Source organism: Calonectris borealis, chromosome 4 (genome assembly GCF_964195595.1).
Source record: "Calonectris borealis chromosome 4, bCalBor7.hap1.2, whole genome shotgun sequence".
Lineage (NCBI taxonomy): Eukaryota > Metazoa > Chordata > Aves > Procellariiformes > Procellariidae > Calonectris > Calonectris borealis.
This window is the reverse complement of record NC_134315.1, coordinates 50,095,513-50,111,325: the sequence shown is the minus strand read 5'-3', so window position 1 is coordinate 50,111,325 and position 15,813 is coordinate 50,095,513. Positions and strand designations below refer to the sequence as shown.

Here is a 15,813-nt window from a genome sequence, read left to right as displayed (position 1 = left end):
CCCACTTCCAAACATAGATAACTAGTGGCTGGATGACATAAGAATAAGAATGCGATTTGCACTTACAGGAAACATTGCTCATACTTAAAAGTAGTAATGACTTCTGATGATGAATAATGTGAAATTTATCCCTGCTGGCAATCTGTGGTGGCAGTAGGTACATTTTCCACTTCAGCAGAGGCACCAGGGATTGAATAAATGTATTAAAATTCAATAAGCATTAACAGAGCAATATTTCATGACACAGCTGAAAAGCATAGCCACTGTCTCCCAAGATTGAATTACACTGAATGTTACTAAAATTCATAATTTGCTATTTTCATATTATGCAATATACGGTCAGGTAGTAAAGTCAGTAGAAAACATCAGCTTTTAGTAAGAACAAACATAAAAAGTAGTAAGGTTCTATAAAGAAATAGTTGGTTTGGACCACCTTGACTTGGGATAGCAATCTCTGCACTTCCTTAGTAACTGTATCCTTCTCAGATCCTCTCCCTCTTCCCAATTCTTGTTGTTACAAACTAAAGAAACAAAATTTTAAATTAGCAAGAAGAGGAGAAAGGAGAAATAAGAGAAGTAAGAACAGAAGAGATGGTCGACAAGAATGTTTTCCACCTGTATTTCAGTGATTATTATAGAGATACCCATCTACGCACAAGAACTCATGACTTTCACTTTTAAAATCTCAATACCAATTAAGTATATGTAACATTACATCATAAGTCATACTATACAGAGTCAATGCACACAGAGTTTTACAGAGATTTTTTTAACATAAAGCACATTTTACAGTAATTCGGTGAAGTCCTGAACTTGTTTGTCCGAGAGAGAATGGGCAAAACTTCAGCAAAATTTGCTTGAAGTTGAAGGTTAGACAGTGTTTTCATTAACCACACTATGGATAAGAAGGAGAAGATGCTTGCGACAAAGAGAACAGTTTACAGAAACACTGGTTCTAGGTTTTATAGGGATTTTTCTAGTAGAAATTTCACCAATAAAGAAAACTGTAAAACATGCACATGCAACCTAAACAAAAGATAACGGCAGATTAATAAATCTACACAAAACGCACGTTATATCATTACTACGCAAGCATAGCTTCATGCACAGATCAGACACCATATACTACCAAAAAAAAACCAGTTCATGTGTCAAAAATCATCCTTTGTCAATAGACATTGGATGCTGGTTGTTCAAACATTCTGCTGAGATAGCTTGGAAATTTCAGTTTTAAGCATTCTGCCTGTTCAGAAATGATTAAACTAGCATAGAAATTGCCATTGTCTAGTTTTCCTCCTTATACTCAAGAATTTGTAAAGATATGTAAATTACTTCACTATGCACAGTTTGCTGAATAGCAACACATCCTGCAGATAATGAAAAGTCTCCTACAGAAATAAAGGACATACTGCTATTTTGCAGATTACAGTGAGTGAGAAATGCATCAGGAAAAAATGTTAGTCCCGCAGCAGCTGTTAAACATAATTCTGGTCCTCAGATCACCTTCTGTTGCTCCGGCTCTCTAAGCTAATTTCAGATCTCATAATTTTATATGTATAAAACATCAGTGAATACAAGAAATGTACTGATCGTAACTTATATTCTTAAACATACACTTCAAATTCATAGCCAAAAGAATATTTAACACCATCCATTTGGGAAGGGGGGGTGTCAATAAAACCGAAAACTAACTCACCAGCAAAAGTTTTACTTTCTTCACACTTCGAGTCACCATTTGCATCAAGTTTCATAACCAGTAATATCAACTTCAGTTAAACCCCAAAAGGTGAAGCAGCTTAAAACGGACACTCAGAGCAACAGCATCCACTGATAAAATGCTCAGTAAATACAGCTGTATCACTACAAACTGGAGATATTTGGCCTAACGATCACATCAGGCAACAGCACCTGCCACATAGTCAAGAACAACATAAGGAACAAATGGCACATTTAAGTGGGGCAGAGCTTCCAAATGTATTTGTTAGACAAGCCACGTATCCCAACAGAGTAAGCATACTGAAAGTATTCTCAAGCACATTTTCATGATTTCTACTTCATAATGTTGTTGCCATATAATTGGTGAGTTGAACTTTTTTTTTTAAAAAAAAAAGCTCATTTTCATTTTGAGAACAAAGATGCAGAGCAAAAACCATGTAAGTGCCTAACTGACACTGATTTCAAAGCCTATGAAAAAGTGTGTGACTATAAGACACTGCTTCAAGTAGTTATCCTGAAGGTATCAATTTCATTTATTCTACACAAAATAAACCGATATGGCAGTTTGAGTAACACAGGCAAGTTCCTTTCCAATATTTACCTTTAAGGAGCTATGCATAGGCAAGCAACTAAAAGACAATTCAAGTCAAAATAACCTCGTGGCAATGCATCAATTCTGAGCAAGTCTAAACCAAGAGGATGTTTCCCCACCTTCCCCTCCTCCCCCTCCCCCACCCCAAAGGTGGCTGACAACTTTTCTGCTTTAGGGATCTACTGGAAATATACCTGTGAAAACCAACCAACATGGCTACAAAAGAATTACACATATGTTCAGGAGAAACTACTGGACGTGTCTGGTGAGAACCACCGGGATATAAGGAAGGTATACACTCTGAGATGCAGGCTTCACTGCAAAGAAGGTGCAATTTTACATTAAGTCAGATACCTGTACAGACAAATCTGGCACAACCAAAAAGTCTATAGGTTTATTTTCCAGTGTGGCTAGTTGAGGTAAATCCCTTGACTGGAGTTTAAAGACTGACCTCAATTATGGGCACAGAAGTAGAAAATTGCTTGTGCCTTACTCAGTTAGGTCTTTAGTCTAGTAAGGAATCTCTGTAACGGGAAACTAAACGAGAAACTAAATCAGCACTACCTCTTACCACATCAAAAAACATGCATCCTTCTGTTACGAGAAGGGAGGGTGGGGGGGCAATCAATGAAAATCTACTTATTAAATACAATCTTGTAGTCAAAACTAGGACTCAAACTACCACCATCAATGTTTTCAGTTTTCTTCCTTCCCAGGCACTGAGATTCTTGACTTCCCTTCCTATATACAATTACTTACTTCACAAATTATACACTAGCACTGTCATTTAATTCTATAATAATATTTGCAAAAATCATACTGAAAAGAGGTAAGACACCCTTCATTAAGGGAAAGAAAAAACAGAATTTATTATAGAAGAAATTCCTGTCCTTTGACTGCAGGTGACATTTTAACATAACAATTAAATTTAATTACTAGGTATTTCAAGAACTTTGCATGAGAAAGCTGAACTAGATAGCCAAGTTCTTAGGTAAGCCACAAACTATATCAGGGATAACCACATTACTACAAGCAGAGCCCACATATCGATTAGCAAGCTTCATGATCCGCTTACAGAGTAGGCAAAATTAGCAGAGCAGCAATTATTTAACACCAGTTTTACCTGCAAGTGAAGGTGTAGAAGGCAAAAGTACAGCTAAACCTCTGCAAGCCTTGGGCAGCAAATGAAGCCATTACTTAATACGGTCAAGCAAAAGCAGAGCAAGTGAGAAGTACTTTTCAAAAGAAGTGTTGATATTTGTAGTAAAGACACATGCTGCAGGTTAGTACAGATGGGGAAGAACCTTGCTATCTACAGAGAAACTGAGAATCTGCATTCCTTCCATGGATGCTTTAATATTTAACAAACTACATCTTAATGACAGTTGCATAACCTTTCCAAATGATCCTGCATGCTTGGAATCATTAGCAACTAAACTGTGTAGTATATAAATGAGAAAGAAGTCAAAGGTTAAAAGTGTTGATTGACACTAATCTCAGAGTATGAATATTTCTAATGTTATTACAGTACAATATAAAAATAAGGCTCTGTATCAGAAGAGTAAAAAAAAAAAAAAAAATTTTTTTTAAACACCAAAACTTGCTCCAAAATAAACTGTCATGGTAATGCAAAAGTAATTCTGACTGGCAGTTGTAAAGGCCATTTATTGTTTATCCTAAGTCATTTACTTATATTAACTCATTGTACTTTAGTGCTGTAGTTCAGAATAACCAAGGGAAGAGAAAATTTGCCAGTTCCTAAGCTTTTAAAGAGAGTGATGTGAAAGAAGCTTTAATTAAAAAGGAGAATCCCAGGGAGAAGCAAGAGGAAAAAAAATTATATTGCCAATGTACTTTTTTTTTTTAAACAACAATCGGAGCGATTCTCAACATGTATCCTTCTTGACACAGCTTTAGCCGAATTATTACTTAGTTTAAAAACTCTTTAAAGCATTAACTGTTAGACAACTCAGGAGATAAAAGGCATGAAGGATCTATATACCCTATATGTGATCCCTGCAAAAAATAAAGATAAAAATGAGAATCTCTTTTTGTAGTATAAAGTTTTTCTCTTTCTCCTGGGCACTCAGAGCGGAGAACTATACATTCCATTCTTATCACACAAGACATCTGAAAATGTTTAATACTTATTTTTTAAAGGAAATATTCCTACATGATTTCATATACTGGAAACAGATTTCTTCACAAATAAAAAATATTGAGTCCTTCTGTTCCAGTTGTATTTATGCCCTAGACTTAAAAAACATGCTTCAAGTTTTTAGCTGCAAGAGCAGGAAAAACCTTTGCAAAGGAACACTGCACAGGTCTCCGAAGGGCTACAGAAAAGTAATAGCAGCCCCCTCTGCTGCTCAGAAAAGGAGAAAAATATTAACATACACTGTGACAAAACCACCACCCTACCTACACAAAATATCCAACCTTCTCTCAATTGTGTGTACTGCCTGTACACAAAACAAAAAACTATTTCCAAGGATCAGCATTTCTCTAATCATCCTTTATTTCCCCCCTATCCCTACAAAACTTTTAGTCTATTACATTCTGACAATAACTGCAGACTTTCATACAGGAGTCCCTTTTCACTTCACATACACACAAACTGCCCAGTGCAATCTTAGTTTTCCTTAGTTTTAAAAATTAATGCTATCCTTCCATACAAAGCCAAAAATCACCGAAAAATAAATCCTTTATATCCTTGTACTCTATGTACTAGCTTGGACCAAGCACCTTGCAGCAAAAAAATTCTGTCCCAGCCTGCGCTATTTGAGAGCTCAAAGCTACATATGTGAGCATGGCTTTAGATTTGTTTCAAAACCTTAGAGATGGGTATTTAAGCTCCAAGGGACAGGTCTTCCTGTGGTACATCCTGTCCTAGTTCCACCGAAGTCAACCCAACTTATTTCTTCTGTCTCTCCCCCCTCCACTCTCCAGGGTCAACGAACAACCAAGAAAAGGCACTCTTGGAACAGCACCATTACTTACACAGGCATGCCCAGTGTCTTAGAGCCAAACAGACAGTATGGTACCTGGAATGACAGGATGCTGCAATCAAAGTACACCATTTTTACAAGAAAATTAAGCTGCTTCTCAGCATTTACCATTGTTATATGTAATATATGTTATATATGAAAGGCATCTATTAAAAAAATCATCTTATTACCTTTAGTAATGAAGCAAATGCTCAGGTATGACAACTGCTGAAGGAGTATCAAAGTGTTTTTTGTGATTGTAGATCCAACTATACAAGAATTTTTCATCCTCATTTTAGCTAATCTATTGTCTGGTTCTTAGGACGCTCTGGTTAACCAACAAAACAATCACCATCACAGCCCACAATCCTGCAACAAGCAAACCTGCATTTGAAGAGGATACTAACTCGGAAAGTAAGTGGAGGGTTCAGCATGCAGAATGTCTGACCCCTTATGAGGGGTCACTATCACAATCCAAATAGTTAGCACATTCATATACCCTCATTTGCTAAGTTTCATCACAGCCTCAATAGAAGAAAAGGAAATAAACATTACATTTTACTTAAACATGTAAAAGGGATTTTGTTGCAAAGACTCTTGTTGAACAGTGCCTGTTGTCCAGAAGGATTGAGCATCTCCCATAGACAGGCTCAAACACTCCTTCAGACATCCCTCCAGACAAGCAGAGCAGACAAATGTGTTTCCTGAAATCCAGAACAAGAAAAATGGCCACGCACCAGCTAACAATCCTCCTGCTGTACCCACTCGCTTGGATTTTAAAATTCAGGTCCTTACGGAATACATGAAAGTATCTTTAGTGCCTTCTGGTGTATTCTCCCCTCAAAACACAATTTGTGGAGAAAATGAAATGGCTCCTGGAATCCCACCTCGAATGGGAGGGCGTGGCATGAAAAGAAGAAATTATATGAAAATTCAAGATGGCATCTGCCTAAAGTGAGAGGCATACTTTAAGATGAAAGAGGGCTGCCATTTGCATATCTCCCAACAACTGTTTCCTACACGTACAGTACAACTTTTTGCCATGGACACAGTAAATTGCATCTTCTAGTTTCTGTATAATCTTCAGATTGTTCTCCTCTTTTGCCAGAGACTAACTTCAAGCATGCAAGCAGGAGTAAGAAAGGAAACATGCCTTGATACCACAATTTGATCTAGAGCACATACATATCTGCCTCTGGAGATCTCACTCCTGCTAGTCTGAGATGAAGTAATTATTTTGCCTAACCATAGAAATCTGTGACAATATTTGCTGGAATGAATACAGCTAAGCTTCTCAGGAATTCATGGGTTTAATTTGTTTAAAATTTTCTTTTTTTTTGAGTGATGGTTTCCTAACTCAGGTGGCTTCAACATTAGACACATTTAATATTGGAAGTATTATGTAATGTAGAATTTTAGATAAAGCAAAACTAATAGAACAAAGTTAAATTCATGGTAGCTTAGGTATAAGTGATCATGACTTTTTTCCCCCCTTCCACAAAATACATCAATCTAAACCAAAGCTGTATGAACCTATAAATTATTTTAACTGTTTAGAAATAATTTCTACGAGAATCAAAAAGCCAATACTCCTCCAAATAAGAAAAGTTCACAGCAGTTAAAGAAAAATAACTCATCTTGATGGAAACTGAAAGCCGTAATTAAAACCAAAAGATTTAAGTATATTGAGGATGACAGTCATTAATATCTAAAAACTACGAAACTGGGAGTTGTAGAAATAGTTAAGCAAACAAAAAGACACACAAAAAATGGAATGAGTTAAAGATCATATATATTATGATCAAAATTATTTTTAAGAATTAGAACAATCAAAATATTTCAGAAATCTCAAATAAACCTAACGATATACAGAAAAAAAATTAGAAAAGGAAACACAGTACAACCATAGGCTGAAACCCAGGTGTCAGTCCAAGAGAAAATAATGCAATGGTTGACATATAATAGGATTAACAGTGTTGATGCCAATTTTCCCATAAAAACATGCTGGTTATCACCTATGTCATAAACACCAGTTTTGATAAAGATAACATATTGCTGGCGTGATATATTTGTTAATACTACAAGTTCAAGAGTATGAACACAGGTCGACAAACAATTTAAACCTAAAATAAGCAAGAATGGTAATTTACATGAGCTATTTCCCAGTGACAGTGATTACCAGTAATAAGTTCTTGTCCTTGCAGTGCTGCAGAATCCCACACGTACCGAGGGATAAAAGCATTTAAGGGCAGTTGCGATGAAATGTGTGATGCAGTGTAAATGTATTTGTTTGCTTATGTTGTGGTTAATTGTTACACGACCATTCCTAAGGAACTCAAGTAATACAGTCATCACAGAGCACTGGAAATGTATGCCACAAATACGATGCAATCAGTGAAGAATCAGCATCAAGCGCATGTTTCTGTAAGAGTCCTGCACATATTATTTACTTTGCCCTCCTGTGCTATTTAATATTTTTATGTAACAGACATGACGACATTTGATAGGACACAGATCAAATTGGGGTAAAAATTAAGAAAGAGTAAAGGATCTGATGAGGTATACTGGATGTGAGAAAACTCTAGTCACTTTAATACAACCAAGCATCAATTCTTATCTCTAGGTACAAAGGACACAGGCCATACTTACAGAACAGAAGGCTCTCTGAAAAAGGCTTGCATCATGTTAGACAAATCAGTTGAACATGAAATCCCAATGCAATGCCACAGTCAAAAGTGTTAACAGACTCATGTGTTATATAAACAGGTAAATATATAGCATGAACAAATTTTAATTGTCATTGGTGCAGTTGCTACCGGAGTTTTAATCTCAGTTCTGATATATCTACGATTCAAGATGGATGTTTAAAAATCAGAGAGAGTGTTCAGAGAAGTACCATAACGAGAACAAAAAATAGAAAAATATCCCCAACGGACACAGTGTCCTTATAATTTACATTTAAGAGACCTTTCAGGAGTTAACGTGATAGTTTTATGTGTGTGGGGAAAAAAACCCGCTTGTTAAACACCTGTTCAGTACAACACGAAAATAATAAATTGTAATGGTCAAAAAAAGACAGGTAGCAGGAAGAAGGCAGAGTAGAGTAATGGTGCAGAAGTTTAAACACTGATGATAACTAACAAACTATTAACTTAGCTTTGAGATAGATTTGACTTGCCAGACTGTTTCCTGTTTTCAAGTGGTGAAATTTTTCTAAAAATATGCTTTAGCTTGCACAGAAGTCAATACAGAGCAGCTTAACATTTTATGCAGGGAACCCTAACTGGTAACCACAAGGACCCTGCCGGGTTCCTGGGTGTTGCTGGTGAATGCAACGAAGACTCTCCTGAACCACCGGCCTTCTCATTTCAAGTGCACATGCCCTTTAGTCATAACATTTTCTGAACATTATGGCAACAATTATCTCACTTATTTGCACGGAGCAGTAGTATGAGGCAAATGGCAAATATTTATATATAATTTTATATATATTATATAAACAGTACCTAAAACATGAATATCTATAAAATGTATTTATATATAAATATAACGGGTTTTATGCTTCTGGTGAAGTTTATCAGGTAGAACACAGCGAGCTTGCTGCTGTCAAGTGGATGCGCAGGTGACAGGCAGCAAATGCAAGCAGGGTACATTGTGGTGTTATGCGGGAACCTTGCCATTTCCTTCCTTAACTGCACACAGGATCCCACAGGCCAATAAGCAAAAAAAAAGTCAGATTAGAATGAGACTTTATTCAGTAGTTTATGAGGAAAGGCATAAAAAGTAGAAGGACAAAGAACAGAGATATCAAAAAGTTGAGATGAGCTGCACAATGACATGGACGGCAGTAGCAGTTGCTATTTTATTCAGTCTCACTATTCTCTCTTGGTGTTTGGTAGTGATGAAAACTGTGTGTTGCCAATATTGCTATGCACAACCAGACCAAACTAGCAACTGCATTGGATCAGGAACGGATGCTTCTGAGGAGCCAGGTTTACATCTGACACACAAACAGTAAGTAGCGGATTCAGCCATCACAGCCAATACTGGTGGCACAAAGCAAGTTTCACAGGAGTACAGCATACTGCAAGGGAGCAGGTAATTCAGCCAGAGTTATGAGGAGAACTGTACTAGACTACAAATGCTGAGAAGCATATCTGAAAAGCTAAAAATAAGTCTATCAGGTTTGAGTCTCCTAGGGTGAGTCTATCTTCAACAGGTAGAACCAGAAATCACTTGTAAATACAGCTGATAGGTCTACAAACACTCCTTTTTCTTCTCAAAAGCAGCATATTAATTAGTCATGTTTATTTTTACTCTGGTAATTCACTCATGCTCCAGCACAGCTATATTTCTACAACATTTATTAACATAGAGTGTGTTCCTACAGTTAAATGTTGGTTTATTAATGAATTGGCATTAATGTTGCATTATGTCAGTCTTACTGTGTAACCATGACCTAGAGCAGTGCCAGCTCAAGCAGCTTTCTAACCTGTGCTGATCCTTCAGGTACACAGTTAAAACTACCTAAAAGAGAGCTGCACCATGAATCAAGAATAATTCCCAAATACGGTTCGCTACCCAGCTCCCCAACAGTTCTTGCAGGAGCACAGCCTGGGGACAGAGCACAGATGAAAATGGCCAGCACTGTACGGATACAATACGCAAAGCAACTATCTGACCACACCGAAATTGTGCATCTATACAAAAATCTTTCAGCCAACTTCCTTCAGGCTAAACCAGCTTGCTTCAGTTTATGTCAAATATGCCTTAAAGAAAGAAAGAAAAAACCTGCATTCATTATTTGAGATGATAAAAAAAGCTTCAGAACTGAAAACCACCAAAAACTATGCTCTGCTCTGTCTGTATATAATTTGAGTACGGTTATTTACAAAGCACTTCAAAAAGTTTCCAATTCAGAAACTTAAAAATATATTTTTAAGTGTAAGCATTTTCTACATTAAATATCAAGTCCATACTGGATGCAAGTTGTTATACGATACTCAGTAAGTCATACTAAATCTGGGAAAACCAAAGCATTGTCATAAAAACAAGAATTTGAGTTGTAAAAAGCCAATTGAATGACGTTAAATATGTCACTATTTCACTCCAAATTAGAAAGCATAAACTTCAGTACCTTGAACAGTAGAATTATCAATAGAAAATTATATAATTTACTAAAAACTCATGTGAAAACATTATGATTTTTCAAAAATCAAAGATGTTAGTTGAGATACTTCAAGCACACAAGTGAATTATATACTAATCGCTATTACCAAAAACATATTGCTGCAGCTTCCAGAAGCAAATGTTCATCCTATTTACCTGTTCTAGTGCAACTTCAAGACTGATTCTCCATCTCTATACATTTATGTTCATACTCAAACATATAGGGGACCCTGGTAACTTATGTTAACTGATCTTTTGTGGTTTTGTTTTGTTTTACATGGGTTTGGTGGTTTTTTTTTAAAGTACATTGTAAAAATTTGAGGGGGTTTTGTTGTTTTGTTTTTTGAAAGTGAGAGGAGGCTCGGTGTTCTATTACCAATTAATGATTAAGAAAAAGAAATTGGTACATAGGCTTAGGAACAACATTCTTCCACAAGAACACTTGCCTGCTCCTCTTTTTTATTAGTATCACCACTTTCATTATGCTTTCAGTTTTTGCTGCTGCTGCTAAGAGTTAACAGAATTCCTCTTTCCTGAAAAAATTCAGTGAACTACTAATGTACACTGGAGCTAATACTCCAAAAACATTTTTTTTTTAATCTAAAATGTTAGGTGATATAAGTAGCAATAGAAATACGAATATTTATTTCCAAATTCTTATTGCAAATCAGAAGTTCTCAACAACCATTGCACACAATTTACAAGGTCCTCACAAGCAGGATACCATACAACATTATGTAATGACTTTGTAACTGAATGACTGGCTAACACACTATTTTTTTTTAACCTGTATTTTGTCAAGTAACTCACTATAACCTGGCCAGAAGGAAGAACTTGATGTTTCTGTAATATTCCATCCTATTTTTTCATTACAATGTTTTCATCTAAATGAACCACATATTCTCAGAGAACACCACATATGCACAATTGCTTACCTTCCTTCTTTCCTGCTTTGAGAAGGAAAATATCATAAATAATGCTGGGAGGATCTTATTAAGTGTATCAGTTAGCATGCAAAAATACTTATAAAGAAACACCTTGATCTTTTGAACATAGTCATCAGAGCTATATTCCTTAAAATATATAGGAGTATTTGCTCATGTCAAATGCATGCAAATAATTTGATTATTAACAGGTAAAACAGTTTTTGTGGACTGCATAAAATCTTCATAATGAGCTCTTTAGGAATCTTTGCTTCATTGTAAAAATCTTTAGGATCTTTGCTTCATTGTAAAACTTTAGTTTAAGTTAAATATGCAAATTATTTTCCAAAATCCAGAGTTAACAAGGATTAAGAACACAAAGTGTAGTTTCTCACCTTTGTCTTTATGTAGAATGGCGAGGACTGGTGAATGGGCAAGTCCATGAGGCTATTGGAATTTGTGACACTGTTACTGTTAGCGTGTTCATCTTCTCTACTGCTGTCGTCAGACTGATCAAAATCATCACTCTCCTGGTCCATTTCCTCCTCCTCTTCCACCTCCTCCTCTTGATCACCAGCATGTTCATCATCTTCTTCCTCTTGGTTACAAGTGGATTCTTCATCCACTGTAACAAGTCTATTGTTATTTTCTTCTAACTGTTCCTGCTGAGACTCATGCCTGTCATCAAATCCAGGTTCTTCTCCTCCTATCTCCCCATTCCTCCCAATGTGCTGTTCCTCTTGTTGTCGTCTTTGCTGCTGCTCCTCCTCTTCTACGACCCGATTCATCTGCTCCTCATCTACTTGGCTTGAGGAAGCATTACCTCGAAGAGATCCACCAGTTCGTCGTCTCTTGCTGCCCACAGAGAGCAGTTCCTGATTCATTTCCAAAAGCCAGCTTGCTACTTCTTGGACCTTAGCTAGGCTATCTGAAGATGCAAATGCTTTCACATTCTAAGGAGACAAAAAAAGAAAAAGTGGGAAATTACAGAAGTTACATTTTTTATTAGATAAAGCATTAAAAACTTATTTCATTGTATTTCTCCTGACAACTTCAAATTCCAAGAAACAAGGAATAATTTCTACTTGACACACAACTGGAAAAACCCAGACTGCAGACAACTTTGTAGCAAGAGTTATTTCTTCTATCAAACAGTCTGATCATGATCTCTGTAAGCACCAGATTCTGCAAAATTCAGAACAACTACTTGCCCTCCTAGAGAACCCACAAGAATCATTAACATCCATGTTAACAGAAGATCCAAGTATGTGATATTACTTGCTAAAAATTGGACAAAAATAATTTTCAAATGGCATTATATTTTCCTTCTCATTTGATTACAGACTTTATATATTACTCACAAATGATGAGCTGCTTTTGGTCTTATGCCTTAAGAGCAGGCATATTTTCAGGTATAATTGAAAGCTTCATTTCTTGTTCTATGATTTTCTTTTAGATAAATGAAAAAGAGAACACCTACTAAAGAATATAGCCTTATCTCTTCCAAGTCTTAAATTGGCCACAGAGATGCTCAGTGGTCAAAAGTAGACATCCCATGGAGCCCAGAAACCGCACATAACTCGCCTGGCAAAAATCACTGTTAGCAGTAAAGTACTCCAAGCTCTAAGAAGCTACAAGAATTGTTGAATGAGACACTGAGAAGTTAAAAGATTGCCAAATTTAGGTGCATATTAATAGAAATTGAAAAATACTAATGCAATTTCCAAATTATCCACACATTCGGCTACACATGTGCGTGCAAGCAGTATACAAGAACAGAGGGATATAACACAGTCTAGCTAGATCTTAAATTTGGTATTAGATTTCCAGCTATACAACCTTTCAGGCTGGCACATCCTGACTCCAGTTCCCCTAGATTCAAGTGATGTGTTCAGTAGGTGAAGTCAGACCTGAACTCAACAAGTAGTCAGATTCACAGGTTGCAGATGAAAATGTGTGCAAAGAGAAAATAACTAGCTTTTTCATCGTGTATGGAACCACTGTCCTTGGGTGTCCACAGACCACACACTCAGCAGGCTACACTGTGAGAGAGAGATTCAGAATACTGGAAGGGAGCACGACTGCTTAGTCTCCTCGGAGTAGGAGCAGTAAAGCATATAAGTTTGAGTACTTCAGTACAGGAGGATATTCTTCCAACCTCTCCCTTCCCCCCGCCCTTTTTAGAAAGTCCTCTATCTCTTAGAGTTTTTAAAAAAAAAAAATCAAACCAAAAAACCTAGAGCCTTGGATGATGGAGGTGTGGAACACCAACTTTGCTCCATGACATTTGTAAAAACATTCAACTTATTGGTGAGGAGGGAAGAAAGTACCAGAAACCATAGCTCTAAGGTAATTTTCATTGTGTTGTACCATAAAAGCCACAGAAACACATTTACAGACTTTTTTCAAGTCTTGCTTTGAAAAGGATTCGTAGATGGGATTCTGCACACTTGTTCCGTCTTCCTCAGGGAAACATTACTTACCTCCCAAAGACGTGGCTCCCAAGTTTCCACATATCTACCCAGATGACAATTGCCTCCAAATAAAACCTTACAAACTCAAAAGCTGAAATATGTGTTCCAAAGAAAGTGTCCACTAGCAATTAGCTCCAATCAGTGAATGAGAAGCTAATACTAAAAGACAATTAAGCTCCACACGTCAAAGCAAGAACATGATGGAAGCAAGCAGAGGCTGTGCTGATTCCTGCTTTTACCAGTGGGGAAAAAAGCATTAGGGCACTGGGATACACATGACCCAAACCAGAAGCTAATGACTCCACCTTGAGTGCAAGGGGCATCAAAAGTGAATGTGTTTCATTTTCTATACATAGTAAGTAGCACTTGAGAAAGAGTGCACTCTTCGTGGCACCTAAGAGAAATGTTTTCACTTAACATGTTTCCCCAAAGCCTGGAAACCTTAGCATATTGGAGTGATGTTTAATAACTCCATTTCATCATATGTCAAATTTGGTTGCATATATAATCTGAGGTTAGTACAACCTATTTATCAGGCTTGCTACGCAGTTTGGGCATTATGAACATGACAATACTACATCTTATTTTCTCAAGAAAAGAGGAAAGATTTGGATTTTTTGAAGCATTAAATCATGTAAAAATCAGTAATCAAAAAAAAAAAAAAAAAATTTACATCTTGACAATCTAGCAATTTTAGCTTCCACCACAAATGATTCTCTAAATAGCCATGAATGAAGCTTAAAAGTTTTAATTGCATTTTTTCAGTATCAACAGCATTATTTCAAATATATGCATCGATTTTTGGTTTAGGACTTACTTGATAAAACTGCAAATGCTGCATTTAATACATGCTTTCAATTTTTATCTATAAGCAACCAACATGAAAGGTCAGCATTGACATACTTAACTAACAAAATGCACGATTCTGCTAAATGCTTAAGTGACAAAAATAACACTATTGTTACTGTTAATACAACCAAATTAAATTCCAGCCAATTAAAAAAATGAACATACACTAGTACTAGTATATATTTTTAACTATTCCCACATTTTTGCAGTGACCATCAATTCACAGAATCAGTTTCAGTCATAAGTGATTTCAGTTTTACTCTGTATTTGCATGAATAAACTCAACTTGTTTTTTCCAGAAGCCTGTAAAATGCATTATCAAAATTTAATTACAAGCAGTCCTACATCAGAAATCCTCAACGTGCAAAGAGGTGATGCATTCGCAAAAGAACAGATGGATGTACATTATCTGAGAGATTTGAAACTTTAAAGCTGCCTTCTGTCACATAAGTGCTTTCAGAATTAACTACTGTCAGCTAATACACAAGATACAATCATTTCCATATATATGCTAGATAAGGAGTAAAACAGGATTATTATTTTGCAGGAAGAAGTGTATTTACAAATCAACTACCAGAGAACTAAAATGCTGTGTTTTCAGCTAGTACAGTGCCTCCTTCATTTATACTCTCAGAGCCCAAAATGACTCAAATCAGCTAAACCCCAGCAGATCCACAGAGGAAAGCTGTTGCTTTCCTACCCACCTCAGAGCGCAAAGAGATTTTTTTAGACAGACACCAAAACATTGCAGTGCAGTGGCAACACTTCGCATAAACATGCAAAACTCAATAAACTTGGTCAACAAGTCTAATTTGGCAACTCCCAGGTAACTGTCATAACACTTGCAGCAAGCAAAATACAAGGAAACCCTAAGGAAAATGGAAGTTCCTGGACTGATCCAACTGTAAATTCAGAGTTGATGAATGCATACCCCATCTATATTGAAGATTAAATGCTGCTTAAGCAGAATTCTTCAGCTTTATCCATTAAATTTGCACAGAAGATAGGTTATAAAAATAACCCAGAACAACAGTTGCTCAAAACCAACCTTGTGTAAGAAATGTAAGAAATGCCAAGCAACACTGGGAAACTACAGAGAAAAC

The 15,813-nt window shown here is 36.4% G+C and overlaps 1 protein-coding gene across 3 annotated transcripts in view; it reads right to left on the bottom strand.

Moving 5' to 3' along the window:
• FBXW7 (F-box and WD repeat domain containing 7) overlaps positions 1-15,813 on the bottom strand; it is a 188,283-nt gene that overhangs the window by 92,591 nt on the left and 79,879 nt on the right. For all 3 annotated transcript variants that reach the window (XM_075149497.1, XM_075149499.1, XM_075149500.1), the window contains exon 2: positions 11,783-12,340. In XM_075149497.1, the coding sequence (XP_075005598.1) occupies positions 11,783-12,271 (489 nt within the window). In that variant the 5' untranslated portion in view covers positions 12,272-12,340. The remainder of the gene's footprint in view (positions 1-11,782; positions 12,341-15,813) is intronic.